We start from the raw sequence: 27,843 nt of genomic DNA on the forward strand, positions 1-27,843 counted from the left end.
ATAGAACCAATCACAAGGAAACAACCGGTTTCTAGGAGGTACATCTTCCATACCTTAGCTATTTCAGTTACAAAAAAGTATTCCACTTCTCAAGACCAAGTACTAAGATACGAAAATATTCTGCATACAGAGATAGTCAATAAGCATTTAAATTCAACTGTAGTTTTAGTAGGGCATGAAAGATTATTATCTAAACCTGACTTCAATTCCAACAATTTGAGAATAATTTTTTCCTTTGTTTTATGAATTATCTGTGGAAATTATTGTTGTTATTGTTATCATCATCACTTTAAAGCAGTGCATTATCTGGTCTCTGAAGCCAGATTTAACCAAAGAGAGCAATGACATTATTGAAATTCTGCTTGAAGCAAAACAATCAGTAGCCAGGAGAGCATTTAGATTACTTACTGACACAAACTCTTCGAAGCTGATTTTCCCATCTTTGTTGTTGTCAGCAACTGCTAGAATTTTCTCCACGATTTCGCGAACCTTGTAGCCAGGCAGAGGAAGGCTTGCTTCCTTAAACAGGTCCTGGAGTTCATAGTCACTGACATACCCACTGTTGTCAATATCTAAAAAGGTAAATTATGAGCTATCAAATATCACTTGTACCCTGTTGGAGATCTGCACTCAGAAGGCTGTTTGGGGACTTCCCTGGTGGTCCAGTGGTTAAGAATCCACTTTCCAGTGCAGGGGACGCGGGTTCGATCCCTGCTTGGGGACCTAAGATCCCACATGCCATAGGACAACTAAGCCCGTGTGCTGCAACCACTGAGCCCACGCACTCTGGAGCCCACGCACCACAACTAGAGAGAAGCCTGCATGCCGCAATGAAGAGCCTGCGTGCTGCAACTAAGACCCAACGTAGCCAAATAAATAAATACTAAAAGAAAAAAAAAAAAGAAGGCTGTTTGGGAGACTCACAGTCAGGCAGAACATTTCAGGTTTGTTTCACAAGTGGCAGTAATCTTTTCTCCTACACCTGAATTGTACAAGGTATACTATATACTTTACCAAAAAAATTCATATTTAATGAACTTTACCCCCATAGATTTAGGGCTACCATATGTATTTTAAGTGTATAATAAGGACATTGTGCTGACAGACGAAAAACTCAGGTTTAGCACATGACTAAGTTTCAAAGAAATAAGCATGGGGAGGTCTCAGATATCTAGTAAGAAATATAGCAGCATCAGTCATAGGGGAACACCCACCCAGACTTTGACTTCTTTATGTAATTTACGAAATGGAAATCTGGTCCCACATTCCATATAAAATATGTGCATCATGTAAAATACACATAAGGCACTTCTGGTCTACATTTCACTTGGTGACAGTTCTGTTTCACTTGTCAATAATTCACTGCTTCTTCATTAGGTATTTATGATACCATTATGTAGGCCAAATGATGTTTGATGTCATTTTGAGATTAAGTGTTCAAGAAATAATTTCACACCTACATTTGGACTTTTGGAAATAGGTTTCCAGGTGTTTTCACATCATCACTGAGATACCCTTCCCTGGGTTTTCCCTAGAGACCGGATATCGATTCTTGACACAGAACAAAGGCAACACAAAACACTTCTGGCCAGAGTTGGCAACAGGGCTTTGGATTGTTTGGTTAGTTGCCTGGATCCACCTTGTATAGGCTCTCTTTACTCATCTGGTAGTAGTTGCTTTGTTTCCTATATTTCTCTTTCCTCAGTATAAGAGCTATTAACACTAAAACTGAATGAATTACAAGACAGAAACTTTTCTTTTAAACTCTCATACACAAGTTTTAGAATTAATACTGTTCAGAATGATGAAAAATTTCTAAACTAGAATCTACCAAGAACCAAAATAGTGCTATAATCTCAAAAGGAAGCTAAATTGCAATAATTGCTTTCTTTGAATTTAGAGTAAAATCTCATTATTTAGTACATCACCAGTTCAGAATTGTTTCCTATAATTCTGAAATAGACAAATAGACTAGGCAGACTTACTGCCTACCAGCACTGTGGTGGGGAGTATTTAAAAATAAACAAGATCAAGAAAAAGTTACTTACATGCTATCCGTCATGCTAAACTATCATTAAGAGTTAGGGCTCTGAAGATGGACAGATCTGTGTGCTTAAATCTCAACTCCATCCCTACAACCTCTGTGGTTTGGGTGTGACATGACAAGAAATAATAGATATCACTTAATGAGCACATATTCTGTGCCAAGTGATTTGTTAAGAACTTCACTTATCTAATGAAATCCTTACAACAACTTTGAGGTAGTTAATAATATTATTCTAATTTTAAAGATGAGGAAATCAAGCCTTAGGATAAATAGCCATAAAATCACAGTTTAAAAAGAGACAAGGCTTTCCTACAACTCAACAACAAAACAACAAACAACCTGATTTAAAAATGGGCAAAAGACTCGAATAGACATTTCTCCAAAGAAGACATACAAATAGCCAGTAAGCACATGAAAAGATATTCAACATCACTAATCATCAGGGAAATGCAAATCAAAACCACAATGAGATATTTTATACTCATGAGGATAGCTGTTGCAAAAACAAACAAACAAACAAAAACAGAAAGTAGTAATCATTGGCATGGATTTGAAGAAACTGGAACCCTTGAGCATTGCTGGTAGGAGTTAAAACGATGCAGCCACTGTTGGAAACCGTTTGGTAGTTCCTCAAAAAAATTAAACAGAATTAAATTATCCAGCAATTTCACTTCTGAGTATATACCAAAAATAACTGAAGAGAGAGACTTGAACAGATATTTGTACACCCATGTTCATAGTAACATTACTCACAATAGCCAATAGGGTAGAAACAACTCAGAAGCCCATCAACAGATGAATGGATAAACAAAATGTAGTAGAGACATACAGTGGAATGTTATTCCATCTTAAAAAGGAAATTCTGACACATGCTACAACATAGATGAACCCTGAAGACATTATGCTAAGTGAAATAAGCCAGTTACAGAAAAACAAATATTATATGATTCCACTTATATGAGCTACCTAGAGTAGCCAAATTCACAGAGACCAAAGTAGAATGGTGGTAACCCCAGGGGGCAGGCATGTGGGGGAGGAGGATTGCTGAGGAGTTAGTCTTTAATAGTTTTTAATGAGTATAGTTTCAGTTTGGGAAGATGAAAAAGTTCTAGAAATAGATGGTGGTGAAAGTTGCATAACAATGTGAATCTACTTAATGCCAACAAACTGTACACTTGAAAATGGTTAAAATGGTAAATTTTATGTTATGTATATTTTACCACAATTGGGAAAAAAAAAGACAAATATTTTAACCTCTCACTTCTCCCTAGGGACCCAAAAATATCCCATCTAGCAAGGTTGGATGGGCATGTCCCTCTGCCTCTGAGAAAAGTTGTTTGGTACAAATTAGCAGAGGATTACTGAGTTCATGAGTAAAAAGTTATCTTATACATAAAGTAAGGAAGTATAAATTCTGCTAGTGTTAGCACTTCCCTCACACAGAGCAAATTATCTTGCTGTCAGAACTGTTCCATCAATGAATTATTTATTCAAAATATCATTAAATAAATATTGCAAGATTATATGTCCATGAGATATAAAGATTAAAGTTGGTGTGTGAAATAGAACTAATTCATTCGTTTTACTAAGACCGAGGTAGCACTTTTATTCAAGCTGCCAAACTGTACCTATAAAATAATGAAAAATACCAAACTAGGAGATACATTTTTATTACTTCCTCTGTTTCAATGCTCGAAATGAGCAGAACATTTCAATAATTGCCCAATTTTTGTCTTGGAAAGACACTGTGCACTGCATACAATACTCCATAAAATGTATTTTTAACAATAACTTTTTAGAAATCATGCAATGCTCTACTGCCTGCAAAATAACGAGCCTAAGGCGGCCACCATGTGGACTGTATTCTGAAGGTCTGAGTTACTCTGGAAACAGCTGTGCAGGGAGAAGTGGAAAGGCCCAGAGATTTGTAGAATTCACTTTATTTCATAACAACAGTTTGTAAGTCACGAGCTTCCTGAGAACTTTACTCATTTGTTTTTTCAGAGAGAGCTTTATTTTTTAAAACTTAAATCTTTCTTTCTTTATCTTGATCTCTGAAACTTCTGCACTGCATTTCACCTACATTAATTTTAGTCATTATTCACTAGGTTTGTGAGAAATCTAGGCACAAGACCAACTGTGATCATTCCATCCTCCCTGGTCTACCCTCTGACTCTGCTTTCCAGAGTGCTCTAATGCACCAGCAAAGGAGACCATTGAGGCAGGGGCAAGGTTGAGGTTGTTACCATCTCAATATCTATTCACTACACTCACCTTTCCCTAGGTTCACCTTTCACTTGCACGCATGTACAGACTAGAGCAAAAGATGGTATTCATATTCTCATGGGTTTCCTAAAAGCAAAATGCAGAAGAATCGTGATCTGACAGAGGATGGGGGAATTTTTTGGAAGAAGAAGACAAAGCTGTCAAAATGATGTCATAAAGACAAAACACTGAATGGCTTTAAAAGTGAAAGAAGAAATATAAGAGGTGTGACCTTTAAAAGCAACACTAAGCTTTTTAAATTATGCATGAGGGAGAAGGAAAATAAGACATATAGCCTTTAAAAATTATATCAAGGGCTTCCCTGGTGGCACAGTGGTTAAGAATCTGCCTGCCAATGCAGGGGACACGGGTTCGAGCCCTGGTCCAGGAAGATCCCACATGCCGCAGAGCAGCTTAGCCTGTGCACCACAACTACTGATCCTGCACTCTAGAGCCCGTGAGACACAACTACTGAGCCCGCATGCTACAACTACTGAAGCCCGAGTGCCTAGAGCCCGTGCTCTGCAACGAGAAGCCACTGCAATGAGAAGCCTGCGCACTGCAACGAAGAGTAGCCCCTGCTCGCCACAACTAGAGAAAGCCTGCACGTAGCAACAAAGACCCAATGCAGCCAAAAAGAAAAAAATTAAATAAATTTTTAAAAAGATTTTTAAAAAATAAAATAAAAAATAAAAACTATATCAAGATTTTAAAATATTCTGCATGAAGGCAAAATGTGTTATTGTTCGTGACAAACACATGGAGGCCAGAGTTCAGCTTACAGACAAGGAAGTGTTTCTATATTTTCTCTGTAATGAGAAGATCATGTTAAGCATATTTAATTACACTGTCATTCATTAACCTGGTGTATTCTCTGCAAAGAAATGATCAAAGAATTCAAAGTCCAATTCTCCTAGAAATTCAAGCCAGTCTTAGTCTATCTTTCAGAAAGAAAGAAAGAATCCAGTGAAACCCAGATGGGAAAAAAAAAAAGGAATAAATCTGGGGGTTAAGGGGTAGTGGTGGAAGCAATAGAAGGTATTGTTCCATTCCTGGAAGGATGGTATCAAGCAGAATAGTAACTGTGTATTTAGTTTTTCTCAAGCATACCTATTTTATTAAATGCTTCTTGTAGTTCTTCCAGCTCCTCCCGAGAAATGGTGGTGGTGCTGTTCTCCATCTCTGAGTAGGAAAGACTACCTTCAGGTCTTTATATCTAGGAAAAGCAATGTTAGAAAAAGAACGTTAGCCCTCTGGAAACATTTACGTAAGCAGTAACAGAGGACACAGGCAGTAAAATATCTAGAAGAAATCACCTGAGAGGTCTGGCTGACGAGAAACAACTAGGAATAGATCCCCTGATAATACTCTTTCCCAGCACAGGTGAGCCAGACAATAACTGAGATTCAGTAAAGGGAAGAAACACCGGTTTTCCACACCCTGTGCTTATCCAGGGCATAGGCATTTCTCAATGGTTTGTATAATTTTCATTTACATTTGACCCACTGTTTCAGTAAAAGAAGCATTTCAAGTTGAGGAAAGTATAGCATTTAAAAATATAAAGAGTGTGGTTGGAAAGTAAAATTTTAGGACATGAATAATGTCCACAAAAAGAATAAAGTTAGAGCTGGATCATCTTGGATAGAGCTTGTGGCTCTAATGTTTAACTTTACAGCATTCAACCATTGCCACCTCCTTTCCCTTTCCCTGTGCTAGGTCTTTCCCAGATCTGCAGGGCCCTTCTTACTCTGAGCAGGTGAGACAAACTAAAACAAACAAACAAAAATGATGCAAAACTGGGTTGTAAGAAAAGAAAGCATGTGATATTCATTATAGAAAATAATTGGTAGCAAAGGCCCAAATCAGAAATTTTAAATTAGCCACAATCCTACTATCCAGAAATATCAACTAGTACATTTTATCTGCATCTTTCTGGTTTGCTTTTCAAATGCACCTGTACCTTTACTGGGGGGTGAAAATTTGAGTATATTATAATTTTTTGTACTAATACATTGTATGTATCAACATAATATTTAATGGCCACATAGTACTATGTCATAACTTATTTGGTAAATCCCTTGTTTCATGGTATTTGCATTGCTTCTAATTTTGCATTATAAACAAATGCTACAATGAACATCCTTACAGATAAAGCTCTGTACAGATCCATGTTTATTGCTGTAGATAAATATTTCAAGATGGAATTACTTACTTTTTTTTTCTTTTGGCTGTGCCGCACGGCTACGGGGATCTTAGTTCCCTGACCAGGGATTGAACTCGGGCCGAGACAGTGAAAGTGCCGAGTCCTAGCCACTGGACCACCAGGGAATTCCCAAGAATTACTTACATTTTTAACGCTTCTAATATATAGCAGAACAACTCATTTTTAAAATGACTTCATGGTTTTTCAATGTAAAGTTATAGATGAATACAAATCATGTATTCCTCTTAAACACACCTAATTACATTAAAGTTATACATATTTCAGAAAGTAAGTGAAAATGAGTGTTTTATAAGATAATAAGAACTGAAGCTAAGCAGGAAATTCTCTTTTTTTACACACATATTTATATAAGAGGTTCAACATCATCCCTAAACATTCCTAATTTGGGGGTTAAGCACATAATTTTTTTTATTATTATTATTTTTTATTATTATTTCTGGGTGCATTGGGTCTTCGTTGCTGCTCGAGGGCTTTCTCTAGTTGCGGCGAGTGGGGGCTACTCTTTGTTGTGGTGTGCAGGCTTCTCATTGCATTGGCTTCTCTTGTTGCAGAGCATGGGCTCTAGGCACATGGGCTTCAGTAGTTGTGGCATGCGGGCTCAGTAGTTGTGGCTTGCGGGCTTATTTGCTCCGCAGCATGTGAGATCTTCCCAGACCAGGAATTGAACCCGTGTCCCCTGCATTGGCAGGTGGATTCCTAACCACTGAGCCACCAGGGAAGTCCCAGCACATAATTTTTTTTTTTCTTTTTTTTTTGGTGGTACAAGGGCCTCTCACTGCTGTGGCCTCTCCCGTTGCGGAGCACAGGCTCCGGACGCACAGGCTCAGTGGCCATGGCTCACGGGCCCAGCCGCTCCGTGGCATGTGGGATCTTCCCGGACTGGGGTACGAACCCGTGTCCCCTGCATCGGCAGGCAGACTCCCAACCACTGCACCACCAGGGAAGCCCTGCTCATTTTTTAATTAGGTTGTTTTGGGTTTAAATGGAATTCTTACTTCCTGGATGCAATTTCTTACATGTCAGCATTAAATACATGTCCACATTTTTATTGAATTCTCACTGTTACAATGTTTTACTGTATTTAATACTATTTACAGGCATACTCATTTTGTGTTGAAAGAGATGACACAATCCTTTTAGGATTTTTAAGGATAACCCCCAGTCTGCAAAATGCTAATTCTGTCATGGCTGGCTTTGACTCTCTGTGGTTTTGGATATCCTGCATATCCTTTCCCATATTCAAAATGGTTTCTATCCCTTGTCTCAAAGTTTTAAAAATAGTGCTCCAATTTTAGCATTCACACTCCACAGAAAGGCTGCAAATTAACAGTCCTCGTGTTGACCTTGCATTTGAAATGATAAATATACCTGGAGTTCTATTCTTTGCTCAAGCCTGTTCAAATGTATGTCACTTGTTAATTACATAAAATATTTTTATTCTCCCACAATCAGACAAAACCAGCACATAAACGCAGTGAAAAAACAATTTACCCAAATGATATTATTTCATAAGGATAAAGAAGTTTATAGCATTATACAAGTCCTTTAGTATTTAAATGAGAAAAATACAGAACAATCTTTAAGATATATTCTTAAAAGAAGAAAGCAAGATGCAGAAGAATAATATGGTTGGCGGAAGGGGAGCTGTATCAGTTGTGTATTTATAAAAGCATTTCCAGAAGGATACAGAGAAAGGTAACAGTGATTGCCTCTCGAGGGAAAATGGGGGATTGGAGGCACAATGATAAAGGGGCTTACTTTTCATTATGTATATTTTTAACTTATTTTTTTAGATTATAAGCCTATCAAAATCAAAAATAACCGAAAAACAATAGAAGTAATTGTGGTAAAACACTGGAAAAAAATAAAATAAATACTAGTGGTCTGAAAGTATACACTATTGAACACTGACAGATAATAAGATTAATATATACGTACCTATATCTATATGTTACAATTTTAAGTAAGAGCACCTATATTTCCTTACAAAGCAAAATACTATGATTAAAATAGCAAAGTAATTTATAGTCTTCCACAAAGGCATGACGATTTAGCGGTAGAATGGTTAATGGAAAATATATTGCCTGTTTTGTAAGTATAGACTCTGCATAAACATACAATATCAATATTTTTCTAAGGTTTTGCAAAATTATGATAATATTAGGATTCTTCAGAAACTAAGTACAGTATATAGTCTGCCTTAACAAGCATGTTTTTTTTGGCTGCTCTGCGCAGCATGCAGGATCTTAGTTCCCTCATCAGGGATTGAACCTGCACCCCCTGCATTGAGAGCATGGAGTCCTAACCACTGGATCACCAGGGAAGTCCCAACAAGCATTTTTACATAGCACAATAAACTTATCGGGAGCAATATACACTGTTGGCTGAGAAAGTATTTGATATGTAAAAGACTGTTACATGATCCCCAAATAAATTGCTTACTATGATATTTTTCCATGGAAAAATGTTTCTGCTACGATAAGAAGCACTGACGTTTAAAAACTTTATGGACGAGAATTAAAGTTTCAAAGTATTATGTTAAAATTTTAGAAGAGGGCTTCCCTTGTGGCGCAGTGGTTGAGAGTCCACCTGCTGATGCAGGCGACACCAGTTCGTGCCCCGGTCCGGGAGGATCCCACATGCCGCGGAGCGGCTGGGCCCGTGAGCCATGGCCGCAGAGCCTGCGCGTCCAGAGCCTGTGCTCTGCAACGGGAGAGGCCACGGCAGTGAGAGGCCCAAAAAAAATTTTAGAAGAAAAGCTCAATGACCCTATAACTAGTATCCCCATATTTATTTTTCTTACTACTCCCAGACTTAGGTGATTAATGCACCGTCCTAAATGCTTTGTGTCCATTCTCACTTACTCCTCACCACTCCATGAGGTAGGTACTGTCCTCATTTTATAATTGAGAAAGGGATGTTTCATAGGATTGAGTAACTTTCTCAAGGTCCCAAAGTGAATAACTCTCATTGTCTCCTAACTGAGTTACGGCAGAACCTGACTGTCTAATTCCTACTTCTAGGCCAATATGCTCTGCCGCCTCCCCCATATAATCTGACATCAAATCATAAAAACATGTCAATATGTGTTTGTACAATAATCACACAATAACTTACACAACATATGAAGCATATATTATATATCTGTGAAATAAGAATTTGCATTTTAAAAGAAATCAGCTTCTGTAAAATTCTTTATAAAGTTTTGGGGAAAACACTCTAGCTAGATCAACTCATTTTTATTTACCACATAACTTGTCGGTCCTGAAACACTGTAGAATACACAGTTACTAGAATTCACTTTGTAGTTTTAGAAATGAAGAACACATCACTAACAGGTACCCAAACATTGAAACACACATACCTGGATGCCTGATACAGCTCAGAGCATAGTTTTCCAAAGTCAGTCCTGAAAGATGCAGCCCAGAGGTGGCCAGGATCACTGACCAGAGATCCACCAACAGGGCAGGTTATGCTGAATTCTCTAGACAGGTACATCTTCCCATGGATTTTGACATGTGCCCTATACATCTTCAATAATTTCAACTCTGCTTTCCTCCTCTGCTTTTTTTTTTTAGCCCATATAATTTTAAGTAAAACCTTCTTTCACCAATTAAAGCCCCTTTTCTCCCCTCTCCGAATCCTCAAGTGTACCTGACACAACCAAACATAAAATTGGAAAGTTAAGAGAGTATATTCTAAAAATGAACTTTTTAATTTAGATGAAATTGGATCTCATCTTTTCTCCTCCCTCAAATTTCTAACTTCCTTGAACCTTTAAAATCTTTACCAAAATTAGTCTAAGTAGCCCTTTACGATTGGCAGGATCTAAAGTTCTTAGGACAGTTTCAAAGAAAAAGGCATTAGAAACAACCCTGAGACCAACAAGACTTTGATGCCTTTCTACCAATCCCAAAGGTCCCAACTTCGAGGGATCAAAGCTGTCTTTCCTGGTACCTTTTGGCTTCCCGGCTATTCTGCTTTCCCTCCTCCCACTGTGGTCCTAGACCGGGACACCTGAGTTTCTGAGTTCTCCGGGGAACCACTGGCCCAGGGCAGGCAGCCTTCCCCCAGCCCATTCTCCAAAATTCCCTTCTTCCCTTCTTTCCCCTTCTCTAGTCTTAAAAACAATAATGGCAAATATTTAGAGAGGACTTTCAGTGGGGCTGGAACTATGCCACCTTCCTCACACACATGAGCTCACCATTTATCTGTTCCTCTGATGGAACAAGCATCCTCCCTTCAAATGTAAATTAGAGGCCTACAAAGATTAGGTAACCTGCCCAAGGAAGGTAGACAAAATAAAAGATTCAAAATCAAATCTGTTGGGCTTCCCTGGTGGTGCAGTGGTTAAGAATCTGCCTGCCAATGCAGGGGACATGGGTTCAAACCCTGGTCCGGGAAGATCCCACATGCCGCGGAGCAACTAAGCCCATGCACCACAACTACTGAGCCTGCACTCTAGAGCCTGTGAGCCACAGCTATTGAACCCACATGCCACAACTGCTGAATCCCGTGCACCTAGAGCCTGTGCTCTGCAACAAGAGAAGGCACCGCAATGAGAGGCCGGCGCACCGCAACGAAGAGTAGCCTCCGCTCACCGCAACTAGAGAAAGCCCGTGCACAGCAATGAAGACCCAACGCAGCCAATAAATAAATTAATTTTTAAAAAAAGAACATAAAGAAATGTGGTATTTCTTTCCTACCTGATTTTTTATGGCAAAAGCCTTGATGGTGTCTCTCTAGAGAAGTGACCAGGATCAGATGTTCCAGAGCATTTCAGTACCTCTGGTGAGTAGCAGTTCTACTGGTGTCCTGTCTCCTCCTTCCCTTCTTCACAAACTGAGCTCCCACCACAGCCCTCCTCTTTTCCTTTCACATCCTATATTCAGCTCTCCACTACAAGTTGAAAGATCACAGGTGAAAAATTTTTAAAAAAAAGACAGAAAGAAAGGAAGGGAGGAAGGGAGGGAGGGAGGGAGGAAGGAAGGAAGGAAGATAGATCACAGGGTCACTGGAATAAATCACTATGTGAAAAAATAAACAGCTAAGAAATACAAATCAATTGAAGAGTTTTCTTTCTAATCTAAAGGAAACCTGGAAAATATTTTTATCTATCTATAATATTTCCATCAATCTCCTTTTTCAATTACATTTCACAATAGAGAGCTGTGTCATTCATTTTGCAAAAAGCAAACATCATATTCCATATCAATCTGTTAATTTCTTCAAATCAGATTTTCTTTAGTTAACTGGAATGTCCACTGACTCTCTAATATAAGTATGAATTGGGATACCATTGACTTTGTTAAATATTAGTCTCCTATTCTACACACCAGCCTGGAGTGCCCTTTGGACTAAGCAAGTTATTAATGGGTACAGTGTAATTCACATTTTCCCTGAGCATCTTTCTGCTCTGACAGAACGGAGCTCAGCTTTCTCATTCATTCTACAAGGGGCAGCCATGCTAGGTTTCCTAAAAAGTGATCAATTTGATCGCCAACAGCCAGGATTTTCCAAGCCCCAAACTATTTTTTAAAAGGTAATGTTAAAAAGAGTTCCCGTTATTCTCAAATAAGCAAAATAATTTCCTAAGTGCCTCCACGATCCTAGAAACATAATTAGGCACCATTATGAAGAGTTAAGACAGGTTTAACACCTGGGATGAAGGGACAGTTGGCTCCGAATTGACTCATTTGTGACCTCTCAAAGGGAGGCCTGGTAATCTGCAAAAACAAACAAAACAAAAAGTAACAATATACTGTTATCTTAATGTTGGGGCTTTTTTCCGCTTCAGTTTTTCCAAGTCTTAACCATCTCATTACTCCCCACACTACCAAGTTAACATGCTCTCTGCCACCTATGCTCAATCCAACAGTCCACTCACTAATGCCCACATCTCCTTAACCCCTCTCACCCGCATTAGATCGCCTCTGTCTTTACCTTGGCTCTCATGTATTATTCACATACACTAATGTATTCTTGATTATGTGTTGTCTTGTAATCGTCACATTTTGCTATTTTATTCTTATTCACCTTCCTAACTTCATTGCTTGCTCTTTGCAGGTAAAAGATACATATTTTCTTCTTTTTATGTTCCCCATGGCCTTACTGTATTATGTACATAGGGAAAGTTTAGTTAAATTCGTTATCAGGGATATTTCCCTTCATAGAGCAGGGATAGTACTAGGTCAAAAAAGGGCCAAACAAAACAATGGTCAGTGGGAAATGCGCCACCAACAGATGAGTGAAAAGACTGAGAGAGGGCTTCCACACCTCGATAATCAGTCTTCTTCATTCACTCACCTCATTATTTACTCAACAACAACTTATGAACACCTGTTCACTGTGCTGAGTATTAGGGGCACAAAGATGGCACTGGAGTTTTTGAACTCACATGGGTTGAAAATCTTTCAAAATAATCTTTGCCCTAAATCTTGCAAAATAGTTTTTGTCAACTTTTTCCTAATCCTTTCACAAAGGAGTAAATAATATAGCCCCGATTCTTCCCTAGGGGAACATTTTAAGTGTTACTCTTGCAAACACCAGATAGAGAAATAAAGAAATCCTCCGGCAAAGTAGAGAAGAACAGAGAGAACTCGCCTACATCTTGTCCCCACTGCCTCACTGCATGGGCCACCGCGATGGTCATCTCCATGACCAGCTGCAGTTAAATTCATCATAGTCCTGTGTATTTGTACACTTGGGCTCTGACTTGGGTTGCCTTCTGAGCATTGAGTGGCTGCTAGAGTTTCCACCAAGGCCTTTCTACATCCATTTACTTCAAAGCCCCAGTACGAAGCCCCTAGTAAGGGAGTTTAAATTCATTCATTCAAGTACTCAACAAATAACGTACTATTTGACTGGACTAAGCATGGAGATTTAAAGATGAATAAGAATTAGTTTCTTCTAAAACAACATTCAATGCAATGCTGACCAGGTTCAACTATAAATGCCTGAGAAGTTTAACTAAAACTGATTTTTTTTCATAAATGATATAAAGTAATCTTATGATGACTTCTCTTCGATCAACAAATTAGAATCATCCCCTAATTCATTTGCTGTTTTAATCTGGATTTAAAGGGACCTCCTTGTATACTATATATCACTTATTGTAGGGGTTATTCAGCGTATATCATATATAATCCTGGGTTGGAAGTTTCTAACTGTAGCCAAGGCAATTGTAGTATATGGAATGGCAATATGAGAAGGCTAAAAGGGGTGTGCATGTGTGGGTTTGTGTCTGTGTGCACACGCACGTGTATCTACACACATGCACAAGCAAACATATGCACTGAAGAGAAAATAAGAATGGGAGAAAGAGACAGGGACCAAAGACTTTTGAAGAAAACAAAAACAGAAGTTTTTAGAAAAGCATTTAGCATGTGAAAAATTCATGTAACTCTCTTTCTTCATTAAAGCAAAGTGCAAGTCAGAGGTAGGCAAGACCCCAACCAGAATACCTATGTAAAAGCATATGGTGAGTCAACCAATATTTAGAGTCCAAAAATGGACTCAGACAAAAAGAAAAAAAGTAGATTATACAGAAGGACTTGGAAAAAATAACTTTCCCAAGAACAGACACTGGAAGCTGCTGGCACGACAACTCTGACCTTCCCTACTTGGTGTACGGGATTTGGTCACTCAAGCCCAGAGGTTCAAATGTCATCTGACTTGTGCAGTTGAATGAATAGGTGTGAAGAGTTAGAGTTGCTCACTGAATGGTTAAATCTGCGTGTAAAAAAAAAATTGGTCTCTTCTCACAAGGCCCTTACTCCAGAGTTCTCCCCATTATCCCTGACTAACACCAAACAGGTGCTGACTCAGGTTTGAAACCCAAATACTTAAAGTAGGTACAAGTGCAGAAGTGATAAAGGGATGGCCTAGGCAGAGGGACAATGTGCAAAGCTCACCTCCCACCCTGTGCCCTTAGCTCCACCCGGACGGGTACACTAATGGATCCACCACGCCTCAATGGTTAGACACAGCTCCTCCACTGCAGCCTGTCCAAGGGGCAGGGAAACCTCTGCCCCTTTGTTAGAGAAGCCAAGGTTAATAATATTATTTTAGTTGAGAAATAGGAAACTACTTTAAATGTATACCTAAAAGATACAAAGTAAAGTTTATTGATCCAAGCTTAAGTCAAGAATATCCATAGGAGACCGTGATTGGAACCATTTGGAAGTGCGAACCAAAGGGGAGGCCTTAGTCCCCAGTACCCCCCTGAAGCCTCACACTCTAAGTTCAACATTAAATGAATATAACTAACTTGTAAACTGAGGAAATTACAATCTATGAAGTGGGAGTCAGTTCTTCTCAGGGCCTACTGACCCATGATACCCCATGGTCCCAAGCTCAGCAACACTTCTGCTCTGAAGGCCATGAAAATTCTTCCTGGTCCCTAAAGTCCTAGATGAGGGATGAGGTCCCTATATCCGACTCCCTAGCCTTCACCCCTTTTCCTGATGTTTCCACGATGCCAATCAGGGCTCTAAAAGAGGAAGCCATGGCTGAGCTCCAATGGACTGTTGCCAAGAGGAATCAGGCCAAAGTTGCCTGATCTTCTGATGTTTAAATGGAAGCAGAAATCCATACTTTTATGTGCCATCTGATTTTTAAATCTGGCAAACAATCTGAATTATTATAAACACCAGGGGTGTCTAACTAGAACCCCAGTCTATTAATTTTGGTTCTGTACCTCCCTAATTTTGTTACTTCACTTGGCCTCCCAAAGGGTCTTGGAGGAAATGCTGTGTTTCTCTAGAAACACTTCAAGAAAACTAGCTCATTCTAAGGGCCAGGAGGAAAATATTTAGTCCCTTAATGTGTCAAAACCCAACCTCGGTTATGCACCTCTTACCATATGATCTCAATGAGGGACATTTCCAAGTGTCAGCTCCTCTGAAAGAAGAGGGTCCAACAGGTCAAGAGCCCATCAATCAGATTCCTAGCTCAGGTAACTGGATCTGCCTACCATCCCAGGATCTTTTTCTTCTCGTTTATTATTTACATCGCATCTAGTCTCCCCCAACCCCACCCCGACTTTGGACTTCTCTGGCTAAGAAAATTCAACACACAAGTGTTACCCAAGTTCCTATCATATAATGTTCCAATATCATCAACACTTCAAGTATAATTTTCTCAACATCTTTTGTTTTCTTCTCCAGCAACTATTTCTATACTTCTGGTAACAGCACCAATTTTAGTTTTGGGGTTCTACTCATTCCCTATAACCTATCCATGCCATTTGACTGAAGCTCCAGTCCAAGCCAATCAGCACGTCACACTCTCTGGCCATAGTGATTTGGTTTAGGGATGGCCATATCGCCCAGCTGGAGCCAAGAAAACAGAAGGCTTTTGTGGAGCTTTCTGTCATGAGAGTCCCACACACTCCCCTTGACCCATATTCATGAGGATGTAGAGGCCAGAATAGCTGCAGCCATCTTGCCTCCACGAGGAAAGAACCCAGGGCTGAGAAAGAAGCCCAAACCAACACTCAGCAGAAAACAGTGACAATGAGTGAAGAGAAAACCCCACACCTGGCAGGGCTGAGTCTTGAATCCCACCGTGCTAACGCCTTTGTGCTTCTTTAGTTACTTGAAACAATATATTTTTTAAACATCTTTATTGGAGTATAATTGCTTTACAGTGGTGTGTTAGTTTCTGCTTTACAACAAAATGAATCAGTTATATATATACACATGTTCCCATATCTCTTCCCTCTTGCGTCTCCCTCCCTCCCACCCTCCCTATCCCACCCCTCTAGGTGGTCACAAAGCACCGAGCTGATCTCCCTGTGCTATGCGGCTGCTTCCCACTAGCTATCTACTTTATGTTTGGTAGTGTATATATGTCCATGCCACTCTCTCGCTTTGTCACAGCTTACCCTTCCCCCTCCCCATATCCTCAAGTCCATTCTCTAGTAGGTCTGTGTCTTTATTCCTGTCTTACCCCTAGGTTCTTCATGACATTTCTTTTTTCTTAAATTCCATATATATGTGTTAGCATACGGTATTTGTCTCTCTCTTTCTTACTTACTTCACTCTGTATGACAGACTCTAGGTCTATCCACCTCATTACAAATAGCTCAATTTCGTTTCTTTTTATGGCTGAGTAATATTCCATTGTATACATGTGCCACATCTTCTTTATCCATTCATCCGATGATGGACACTTAGGTTGTTTCCATCTCCGGGCTGTTGTAAATAGAGCTGCAATGAACATTTTGGTACATGACTCTTTTTGAATGTTGGTTTTCTCAGGGTATATGCCCAGTAGTGGGGTTGCTGGGTCATATGTTAGTTCTATTTGTAGTTTTTTAAGGAACCTCCATACTGTTCTCCGCAGTGACTGTATCAATTTACATTCCCACCAACAGTGCAAGAGGGTTCCCTTTTCTCCACACCCTCTCCAGCATTTATTGTTTCTAGATTTTTTCATGATGGCCATTCTGACTGGTGTGAGGTGATATCTCACTGTAGTTTTGATTTGCATTTCTCTAACGATTAGTGATGTTGAGCATTCTCTCGTGTGTTTGTTGGCAGTCTGTATATCTTCTTTGGAGAAATGTCTATTAAGGTCTCTGCCCATTTTTGGATTGGGTTATTTGTTTTTTTGTTATTAAGCTGCATGAGCTGCTTGTAAATTTTGGAGATTAATCCTTTGTCAGTTGCTTCATTTGCAAATATTTTCTCCCATTCTGAGGGTTCTCTTTTGGTCTTGTTTATGGTTTCTTTTGCCGTGCAAAAGCTTTGAAGTTTCATTAGGTCCCATTTGTTTATTTTGAAACAATGTTTTTTAAAGTCAGGTAAACTGGGTTTCTGTTACTTGCAACAATGAGTCCAAACCGATAACAAAGAGCAGTAACGGACATAATTTACAAAAAGAAAATGGAAAAAGGCGGGGTGTCAATTCCTCAAAGGATAGAGAGTATTTGGAGATTCCGAATTGGGAAAGAAAATTAACCATAATTATATTTTCTGAATAGATTTACATCTAGTAAGAAGCATTTTTTTTTTTTTTTTTTTTTTTTTTTTTTGTGGTACGCGGGCCTCTCACTGTTGGGGCCTCTCCCGTTGTGGAGCACAGGCTCCGGACGCGCAGGCTCAGTGGCCATGGCTCACGGGCCCAGCCGCTCCACGGCATGTGGGATCTTCCCAGACCAGGGCAGGAACCCGTGTCCTCTGCATTGGCAGGTGGACTCTCAACCACTGCGCCACCAGGGAAGCCCAAGAAGCATTTTTTTTTTCATAATTTGTTATTTACCACCACCACACCTAATCTCAGAAATTCAGTGTATCAGTGAACTACCGAACAGTCAGTTTATGGTTGCTCCCATAGCAATCAACAGTGTTACAGATTATATTCATACCCTAAAGGCTTCCTAGCCTACGGCTTCTTTGTACCTTTTTTTCCTTCCCTTCACCTACAAAGGTTCTCCCCACTTCTCTCTTAAGTCATCTCTAGCTAAAGATGACAAACTGAGTAGTAATATAGTATGAGAAATAACAGATATTTCTTGTATGAGGCAGGGCAGGGCAATCTAGCTATAATAATGAACATTCAAAATCAACAAATCATTAAAATCAGGACATTACTAACCTACACCTCTAGACTCTACTCTTTCTCTGTGAATAATTCTTGTTTCCCACTCTACCCTGAGAAGGGCCTTCTCTTTCTGTAGAGGTCCCTTTCTGATGGTCTCATCACTTTCCTTCCTGCCACTTACTGTCACTAAGCACAGCTCAAACTCCACCATGACTTCCTTCATTGCCCTTATTCCATTTTAGCACGAGTTTATTGCGAAGATCTGAGGTACTAGGTATTGCACCAATATCTGGAGGCAATCAAATGGTGACTAACACTGAGACCTGGCTCTCAAAAATTTACAACCTAGGAAGGGAGTCAGTAAACCACAGATGACAGCAATGGCAAACGCACAGGACTCCTTCACCCACTGCCGACGTCACTCCAATAGCAGTTCAAACCCACGGAGCCTGGAGTTGCCTCAGGATTCCCTTTTCAGCATGGCCCCACACACAGCCCCTACCAGGGGGCCAGCCCTCAAAATCAACTGAATGTCACCTCCAGCACCGCAGTACAAACTGGAATGAAATAAGCAGGAAAAGAAGAATCTTCTGACTGGAAGATTCAAGGAAGACTTTACAGAAGAGGCACCCTTTGAGACCTTGAAAAATGAGCGAGCATAGAGAGAGAGATGCAAATCCCAGTTAAGGGAGAAAAGTCTTAGAGGTCTCCCCACAGAGCACTGGGTCTGACAAAATGGAGTTCTTAACTAAGTATCTGTGTTGTATTACAGCATCTTATCACCATGTAATTTTTAATTACAGAAGAAATGTAAGATACACCATTGCCCTCAAGAAACTTAAACATTTTCAGGGTGATAAAATGATGCAATACAATATAAATACTTATTTTAAAAATCCACTTTTAACTTCTTGGTGACAATGATGGTGAGTGATCCTATTCAAAAGGTGTCACTCCTTTGAAAGCCTGTAACTTTTCTGTTAGCTCTTTTGCCTATTGGTAATTTCCATCTCTGACATATGAAAAAAAAAACCCGCCGTCTCCAAAGATGGCTGCATGCTACATCTTGTATTCGGAACAGACCAATGCTGGCCAGCCTGAAGACTTCCTCTTTCCATTCACGTAGGCCAAAATTCACTTCTTTTGCACCTCAGACAACAAATGACATTATCCTCCAAGCCATACTTTCTAAAGAGGACGTTTCTATGACTTCTAGGACTCTTGGCCTCATCTGTGTCCCCTTACCTACTGACAATAGAAACATTTAATCTATCTACTTGGTATTTGTGCCAATTAAGGTATTTTGATTGTTAGCAATAAAACTGATTCTGGCAAAATTTGCCCAAAAAGGACCCGCACTGGAAGGGCACTGGGGATTGGCTCAAAGAATCAAGAGAGGGCTAAACACGCAGGCTCTGGAAGGATGGGTGCCAGGAAGCTCTAAGGAAACCCACAGTGGAAACTATAATGTTCCACTTTGGGCACTAGTTCCAGTTGCTTCAACCACCACCATCTGTGGATGACAGTATCATTCCCAGGATGGCAGAGCTCAGGACACATGCCCATCCCTATGCTCAGAGGATACCAGGAAGACAAGGCCTACAGCTGTAGAGAATCTCATTTGCCTTCTGCCCGCCTCTGTGTTTGCATGAAGCAAAGATAAAAGTTTAAATCTGACTCCAAAACAAATGCAAGCATTCCATCCTAACAGTCTTCTCTCCACCTGAACTCATCTCACCCAACCAAAAACACCTGAAGGTCATATAAACCTGACTCATAAAATCTCTCCCAATTTCCCCACCCCAAAACCACAATACACAGCACTCATACACAATGGCAGTCTGAACAAGGCAAGGAAGACTTGGGCGCTCACTACCGGCCAAGCACTGTTCTGAGCAGTTCACATATTGTCTCGTGGAATCCTCACAGCAATACTATCAGGTTGGTAATAATACAATTCCCATTTTAGTTAAAGCAATTGAGGCCAAAAGCTTCACAAGAAGTGGCAGAGCTGGGATCCAAACTCAGGGAGTCTGCCAAGTCCAGGTCCGTAATTATACATTGCCTTCTCAGTGGTGGTGCCCATCCATCCCCTTTCATCCCTATATCTCAAGTTATACACCCTGTGGCCTTTTCCTGTTAGAAGCTGCCCTAGAACCCTTCTTGTCAGTATAAACTGTTAGGATGTAGTGTGGACACAGTGTGATGTGTCTTATAGAAACTCAGGCAATGGACAGAAGAGTTTGAATGAGCTTTGGGAAAGTGATATGAATTATTTCACAACACATTTTTTTTGTCTCTGGAAAAGTACTTTGCTCCTTTTTTCTATGTATTATTTGGTCACAGGAAAGTATACACCAGGGAGATAATTGCCTAGATTGTTACTGCCTATATTGCCAAATATCTTATTCAGAATGAATGACTCAATACCAACACCAAAGTGCTGTCAGGGAACAGGAAGCCATGAGTCATTTCTAAGTGCTCTGGAATAAACCGGGCATTACCTCCTAGTTTATAACCCCCTTTCTCCCCGATTCTAGCCAAGAATATCTATGTAAATGATTCACAGCGACACGGAGATTCTGGTCCAACCTGTGTCCAAGTAAGCAGTGGAGTCCTACCAGGGTGTTTCCACGTCAGTGTTTGAACTTTAACCTCCAAAGCACACACTGGTTGTGCTTTGAACACACTTAAAGTCTTCATGTTTTATGCAGAAAAATTAAACCAGTATTTTCAGGAGTTGAATCTCTGAGGTACTTTATATTACAACCTGCAGAATCCAACTCTGACATTTCTTTATTAAGAAAACAAGCAAAAGAAGGAATTATCATTATATGTGGGTGTTTTCAAGGATCCACAGAAATCTTTCCTAAATCCTAAGTTTCTATAAATTATGGATAAAAATCATTAGTACTGAAAAATATTTTCAAACAATTGCAAAGGATACCATATAACAAAGAACAACTATCAAATTATTAACACAGTTTTCTTTAAAAGTACCACTAGATAACAAATCTACAGTTTTATCATTCTTTTAACAGCCTGCCTGCTACCAATGAAGGGTTCTACCAGCCAAACATAACAGGTTAGAGTTTTTTTCCTACTCCCAAGAGATGGACACCCTCAAAGTACAACTAGATATTTGCCCAAGAACTATGAGGTACCTTTGCTATCAGGGAAGGGAAGAAAGCAGTACCCACTACAAGCTCTGGAAATTTTCCCTCACCAGAATCTTGGCATTACAAAAATTAATAGCAGCACTATATATTTGCCAAGCATCTTATACTTTCCAAAGCAGATCCACATTGATTACCTCATTCTTAGACATAGGTACCCCAATAAAGGAATCGAGACACAATCAATTTTAATGATTTATAACACTTTTAAAATCCAGGCCACACTCCTCTCTCCAGAGACAAGAGACCTGGCACCTAGACTGAGGGGTAAAATGATGTGCTCAGAATTCCAGAACAAGTCATCGACAATGCTGGATGAGAGGGCTTACATCAAAAGAGAATTCAAAGGAAAAACCACTAAAGAAAAATACAGTCAAAATTAAGATACACAGGCATTAATGTTTATATGCCATGGGTTGTACAAGTTTAGAAATAAAGAAATTAACAAGAGCACTACTACTATAGAAGATGTTAAGTACTGACAGTTTAATTAGTCAAAAGCAAATAAGGATATAAGAATTTGAATAAAATTAATAAGTTGTAATGGTATAATATTTTCTACAACCCTCAGATTATACTCCTTCTTTTCCTAAATTAAATCAACATTAGCTCTAAGGCCTACCCAGTATCACTTGAGAAGACCAACACCAATGTTTTATAGATCCCTCTCTATTCTCTGAGTTATACCAGGACCTCAGAGAATATATGAGAATAAAACAATGAGAAGATCCCTTTTGTCATCAGTGAGCGAGAGGCTTCCTCTTCCAGGTTTATATCATACATTCAAAAGCGCCGTCCCAGTGACAAGCCAGAAACAGTGACCTTTCCTCCCAAGGTCAGTCCCAGTCACTTAGAACATCTCCTATAACTGTAGTCTCCCCAGCTGTAAGCCTCAAAGTCATCTTGACTCTATTACTTTCTCCCTTCCAAAACCCATAACTTACCACCAAATCCTACCACCAAATTCTGGAATATTCCCCTCCTCTCCGTCTTTACTTGTCACTGCCTTAGTCCAGCAACCTGGTGTCTTGTTAGGGCTACTTCAGGAGGTTCATTTCTGCTCTCCCTGACTCTCCCCATCCAGTCTTTGGCTCTTACCCTATGCCCATCAGCTTCAACATATTCCCCTCAAGTGAAGCCAATCTAACAATGCATTTAATAAGAAATATTTTACTTAAGACTTTACGGAGAGGTAGAGAAGAAAATTTACATTGCACACCATTGGGCAAAACTCTGCAAGTTTTCCTTTAAGTACTTCATCTTTCCCCAAAACTCCTCTCTGAGAGAGCTTCCTTTCTCTCCTTCTGGGATAGAGCCTCCTTTCTCTCCTTCTGTCCCCTCTCTGGGCTTCAGCCTCCTGCCCTCAACCATCCCAATCACTTTTCTTACACTGAGCAATTCAACTCTTGCCTCAGATTCTACAATTTGTATCCTTTCACCCATCACCCAACACAACTTCCACCTAAGGATCCAACTTCCTTAGAAGACAGTAGGGGAATAACAAGTAACAAAAGAGGACAAGTTAATAGTAACATAAGCTCCATATGACTGTTTAAGAAATTTTTTTTAACTGAAAAATCACTGACCTACTGAAAATATCTTTTTTAAATGGCCATTAAGCCAAATGAAAATTAAGCTGAAACAATGAAATTTCATTGTTTTGCTCAGAAAATTAGCAGCCATATTTTAAAAAGTATAAGAATCAGTTGGAGCAATGGTTCCAGGAAACATAAAGACCCACTGTATGGGGTGCAAACTAAGACACCACACTGGTGGGGTGCAAATTGAAACAAGTTTTCTCTAGGACAACTTAACAACAACAGAATTAAAAGTCTCAAAAATGTTGATAAAAGAATTCCACTTTTAGGAATTGTTCTACAGAACAATCTGAAATGAGCAAAGAGATAATGGTATAAATATGTTCACTTCATCATTATCACAATAATGGAAAAACTAAAACAACCTAAATTTCTAAACATAGAGGATTTAATAAAATATGGTATACTTATAAAAAGGAATGTTAGGCAGTCATTAAAAATCATGTTCTCAATGAGTATGAGAAAAAATTAACAATATGTCATCAGGTTTAAAAAAAGGAGAATATCAATATGTGTAATGCATTCCCAACTTTGTTTAAAGCATGTATCTATGCAAAGAAAACAGAGTGGATAGACCAGATGATGTAGGCAATAAGGTAAGTTCCCCCGACTCTGCTTCAAATACATAGGATTGTTGGATAAAATATAAACCTTTAAATTTTGACAATAGGCATCTGAGCCTGAGCAAGCCAAAGAAATCTCCTGATGCCAGAAATGAAGTGGGAAATCAAGCAAGAGCAGGTCCACGTTCACATCTCAAGGGACAGGAGTTGAAACCTCAGGGCATGAACACAGCAGAAAGCTGGAAGTGGAACCCAAAGCCAGAAACTAGGAAGGAGCAATCCTCTCTGTAAAACGGGATGCTCACCACGGACTATGAGTAGGAAAAAGGCACCCATGAGAAGTCAGAACCCCCAGTCTGCCCTGGGAGCGAGCGTAGGGCTGAATTCACACCATCCCACTATAAGAACCCAAGAAACCAATGAAACCATATGGATCTGGCAGAGGCAGAAACAAAACTGTCCCGTAGGAAGACCTCCACCATCTAGAGTATACAGTGAACTCCAACTGAAGAAAATGATCTGAAGATGAGCTCACAGACAAAAATTACAAACCGTATAAGAACCCATCACCACAGAAGTCAGGAAGAGACTTCCACACTGGGAATCATTAAAAAGGACTTTAAAATAAATAAGTCTGAAATGTTCAAAGATAAAAAGAAGGAATTCATTCACAAGTAAAACACAAGACAATCTTAAAAAAAGAGAGACAGTATATTTAAAAAAATGAATAGGAGATATTGTACATAAAAGTAGTAACAGGAACTATTTTGGGGGTGATGATAGTGAGATTATGGATGATTTAATTTTTTCTATATAGTTGCACATTTTCCACAATGACCAAATATTACTTTTATAACAGACAAGAAAGGAAGAAAAGGAAGAAAAAAAAGTGAAGTTTCACATTTAACCATTCCTACATGACAATTTAAAAGAATTTTGAAAAATGGAGGGGATAAACCTTGATGTGTTAATACTACAAGAATGAATCCAAACTGGTATCTAACGGAATGCCCCTACAACCAGCCAAACCTGTATCATCAGATGCTACACCTGCCCACACCACATGCCCCAAACATACTGAGCACACCAGCAGATCGTGTACATATTAGTTCTTCCTTAATACCAACCCTCTACACATGCCCTTTCCCTAGAATTCCCTTCTTCCTTTCCTCAACCTGCAAATCCCTAGTAACCATTCCCCTGCGGAGTCTTCCTCACTGAGCAGCTATCACTCAGTAATGCCAAAGAAAGTCATCCAACACTCTGGTTAATGCCATTTTGCACGCTGTATTTTCTATCCATCCTACCTCCATCAAGGACTATGCATTTAGGGATGTAAGAAACAACTTTTCTCAGATCAACCCTGAATACTGACTGTCCAACACATCACTTACCCATAGTTGGTGCTCAATTAAAATTTGCTGTATGAATGTAAGTGCAGAAAATCATTAAAATCCTACCAAAATAGGACTTCCCTGGTGGTGCAGTGGTTAAGAATCCACCTGCCAATGCAGGGGACACAGGTTCGAGCCCTGGTCTGGAAAGATCCCACATGCCACGAAGCAACTAAGCCGTGCGCCACAACTACTGAGCCTGCACTCTAGAGCCCACGAGCCACAACTACTGAGCCTCCGTGCCATACCTACTGAAGCCTGTGCGCCTAGAGCCCGTGCTCTGCAACAAGAGAAGGCACCGCAATGAGAAGCCCACGCACGCAACAAAGAGAAGCCCCCACTCACCGCAACTAGAGAAAGGCCGCGCGCAGCAACGAAGACCCAATGCAGCCAAAAAAAAAAAAAAAAAAAAAAAAATTCTCTCAATTAAAAAAAAGAAAATCCTACCAAAATAAACTCAGGGGAATCATCTGCTCAGTGCAGTTTTTCTCCTTTAGCCTCAGAGAAGTGAACTGGATTCATCTACCCACTGTCTGCTTACATCCTCTTGAATAATTGCCATTACAAATAGTATTGGCCGGGTCTTTTTCTGAAATGACTGCACCATGTATGCAATCACACTCATTTTACCTTCCTTCCTTATTCTATAAAACTCTCCCAGCTGATTAAAAGCAATACCTTAAATCAGGGGTCCCCAACCCCCAGGCCCACGGACCGGTACCAGTCCGCAGCCTGTTAGGACCCCGGCCTCACAGCAGGAGGTGAGCTGCGGGCGAGCGAGTGAAGCCTCACCTGCCGTTCCCCATCGCTCGCGTTACCGCCTGAACCAACCCCCCCCCCACCCCGGCCGTGGAAAAATTGTCTTCCACAAAACCGGTCCCTGGTGCCAAAAAGGTTGGGGACCGCTGCCTTAAGTCATTTTCAATGAGCAGTCCGTAGCAGATATGGCTTTTCTAGGCTTCTTTGGGCACTGGAAATACATGTAGAAAGAGTTAACATACTATGACTCTCAATTCAATTAAATTAAGTAAATCGTTTGGGATTGCTCAGTGTTCAACACTATGTCAAGCATCATAGGAGATATAAAAGAAATATTAGATGAATTCTCTGTACTCGAAAAGTTTAAATTCATTCATTTATTCATTCAGCCAATATTTACTGAGGACCAGCTATGCACTCCACCCAAAGCTAAGCACTGGGAAGAGCATCAAGACTTTGAATCCCTGACCTGGGCACTCCAGGAGCTTACGTACCAGTTGAGAGGGATGTAAAAGACACAAATAGAGGGCTTCCCTGGTGGCGCAGTGGTTGAGAGTCCGCCTGCCGATGCAGGGGACACGGGTGCGTGCCCCGGTCCGGGAAGATCCCACATGCCGCGGAGCGGCTGGGCCCGTGAGCCATAGCCGCTGAGCCTGCGCGTCCGGAGCCTGTGCTCCACCAACAGGAGAGGCCATCACAGTGAGAGGCCCGCGTACCGCAAAAAAAAAAAAAAAAAAAAAATCACTTGGCCATATACACAAGGGTGAATTTCTGGGCTGTCTATTCTGTTCCATTGGTCTATATTCCAGTATAATACCATCTTGATTATTGTTGTTTTGTAGTAAGTCTGGAAATAAGGAAGTGTGAGGCTTCCCATGTTGTCCTTCTTTTTCAATATTGTTTTGGCTACTTAGTATCCATCGAGATCCCGTTTGAATTTTTGATTTTTTTTTCTATTTCTGCAAAAAAAAGCCCTATAAGTACTCTTGATCTTTGTTTTCAGATGCAGTAAAATTCCTTGGAAAGAGTTTGATCCTTTGGGGTCTTATATTTAAGCTCTGTTAGGCAGGACAGAGCAGAGTTTAGTCTTGGGCTGTGGTTCTCAGCAGGAGATGATTATGCTCCTCAGAGGACACCTGGCAATGTCTAGAGACATTTCATGAGTGAAAACGTGTTACGGGCATCTAGTGTATTGAGGCCAGAGAGGCTGCTAACTACCCTACAAGGCACAGGGGATTCCCTTGTAACAAAGAGTTATTCAGTCCAAAATTTCTGTAGTGCTGAGGTGGAGAAACCATGCTCTAAGGGCTAATTATTCCCCACTATTGATATTGAGGTAAGATGCTTCTGAGTATTCTACCCGATTCCCTGTAAATTACTACTTGTTTTTCAGTCTGGCTGATGGGAACAGGCACTATTCCTGGCTTGGTTTGAGCGCCTACTATTTTTCTTATTAATCCTTTCAGGTGGTTCTTTCCCAGGTCTCCACGTTACTTTCCTCACACCACTCGTCAGAACCTGGTGACTACTTGAGGGGGACGCTCTGCAGATCTGTGGAGTCCTTTCTGTGTAGTTCTCTTTTCTCCAGTAGTTTGTACTGTGAACTCCAGCTGCCTTTGCTCCCCACCTTCTCAGCTCTGAAGACCTTCAATACTTATCCCCTCCTTGACTTGCAACCTGAAAACTCTCTTGAGACTGTACATGTGGCAATTGTAGGGTTCATCCTCTTTATTTCCCACCTCTCCAAGATCACTGTCCTTTTCTGCCTGATTTCCAGTATTTAAAAAAATATTTTTCATATATTTTGTCCATTTTGTCTTTTTCTTTTTTTTTTCATTGTTTCAGTCAGGAGGGTAAATTCAGTCTCTGGTACTCCATCTCGGCCAGAAGCAAAAGTTTAAACTGTACATTTTATGTTTATAAATTAGAAAATATTTCACGTTCAGTAGAAAAATCTAAAGCAACTGCAGTACTTGGGAGGTATCCTTCCGGACTATTTTAATTTACAAGTATTCATTTATATATATGTACCTAGATACATGTATGATTTTTTAATGGAGTTATGCCATAGATCTTAAACATTATTTTAATAGCTACATAAAATGAGAAAGGCAAATGAAAACAATGACCTAACATCCTAAACCCATCGGGTTGCCAAAAATGAAACTGATGGAAACACCACGTGCTAGAGAGGATATAAGAGATCAGAAGCTATTGTTGCTACATTGTTCTCCAAAGTGGTATATCGGAAAGAGGTGAAGGTATGCATA

The 27,843-nt window shown here is 40.0% G+C and overlaps 1 protein-coding gene across 1 annotated transcript in view; it reads right to left on the reverse strand.

The window, feature by feature from the left end:
• PLS1 (plastin 1) overlaps positions 1-27,843 on the reverse strand; it is a 104,508-nt gene that overhangs the window by 44,268 nt on the left and 32,397 nt on the right. Inside the window, exons 2-3 of the mRNA XM_012536142.2 lie at positions 5,423-5,528; positions 409-572 (exon numbers count right to left, since the gene is read on the reverse strand). Coding sequence (XP_012391596.1) covers positions 409-572; positions 5,423-5,492 — 234 coding nt within the window. The 5' untranslated portion in view covers positions 5,493-5,528. The remainder of the gene's footprint in view (positions 1-408; positions 573-5,422; positions 5,529-27,843) is intronic.

This window comes from Orcinus orca, chromosome 5 (assembly GCF_937001465.1).
Source record: "Orcinus orca chromosome 5, mOrcOrc1.1, whole genome shotgun sequence".
In the NCBI taxonomy this organism is placed as follows: Eukaryota; Metazoa; Chordata; class Mammalia; order Artiodactyla; family Delphinidae; genus Orcinus; species Orcinus orca.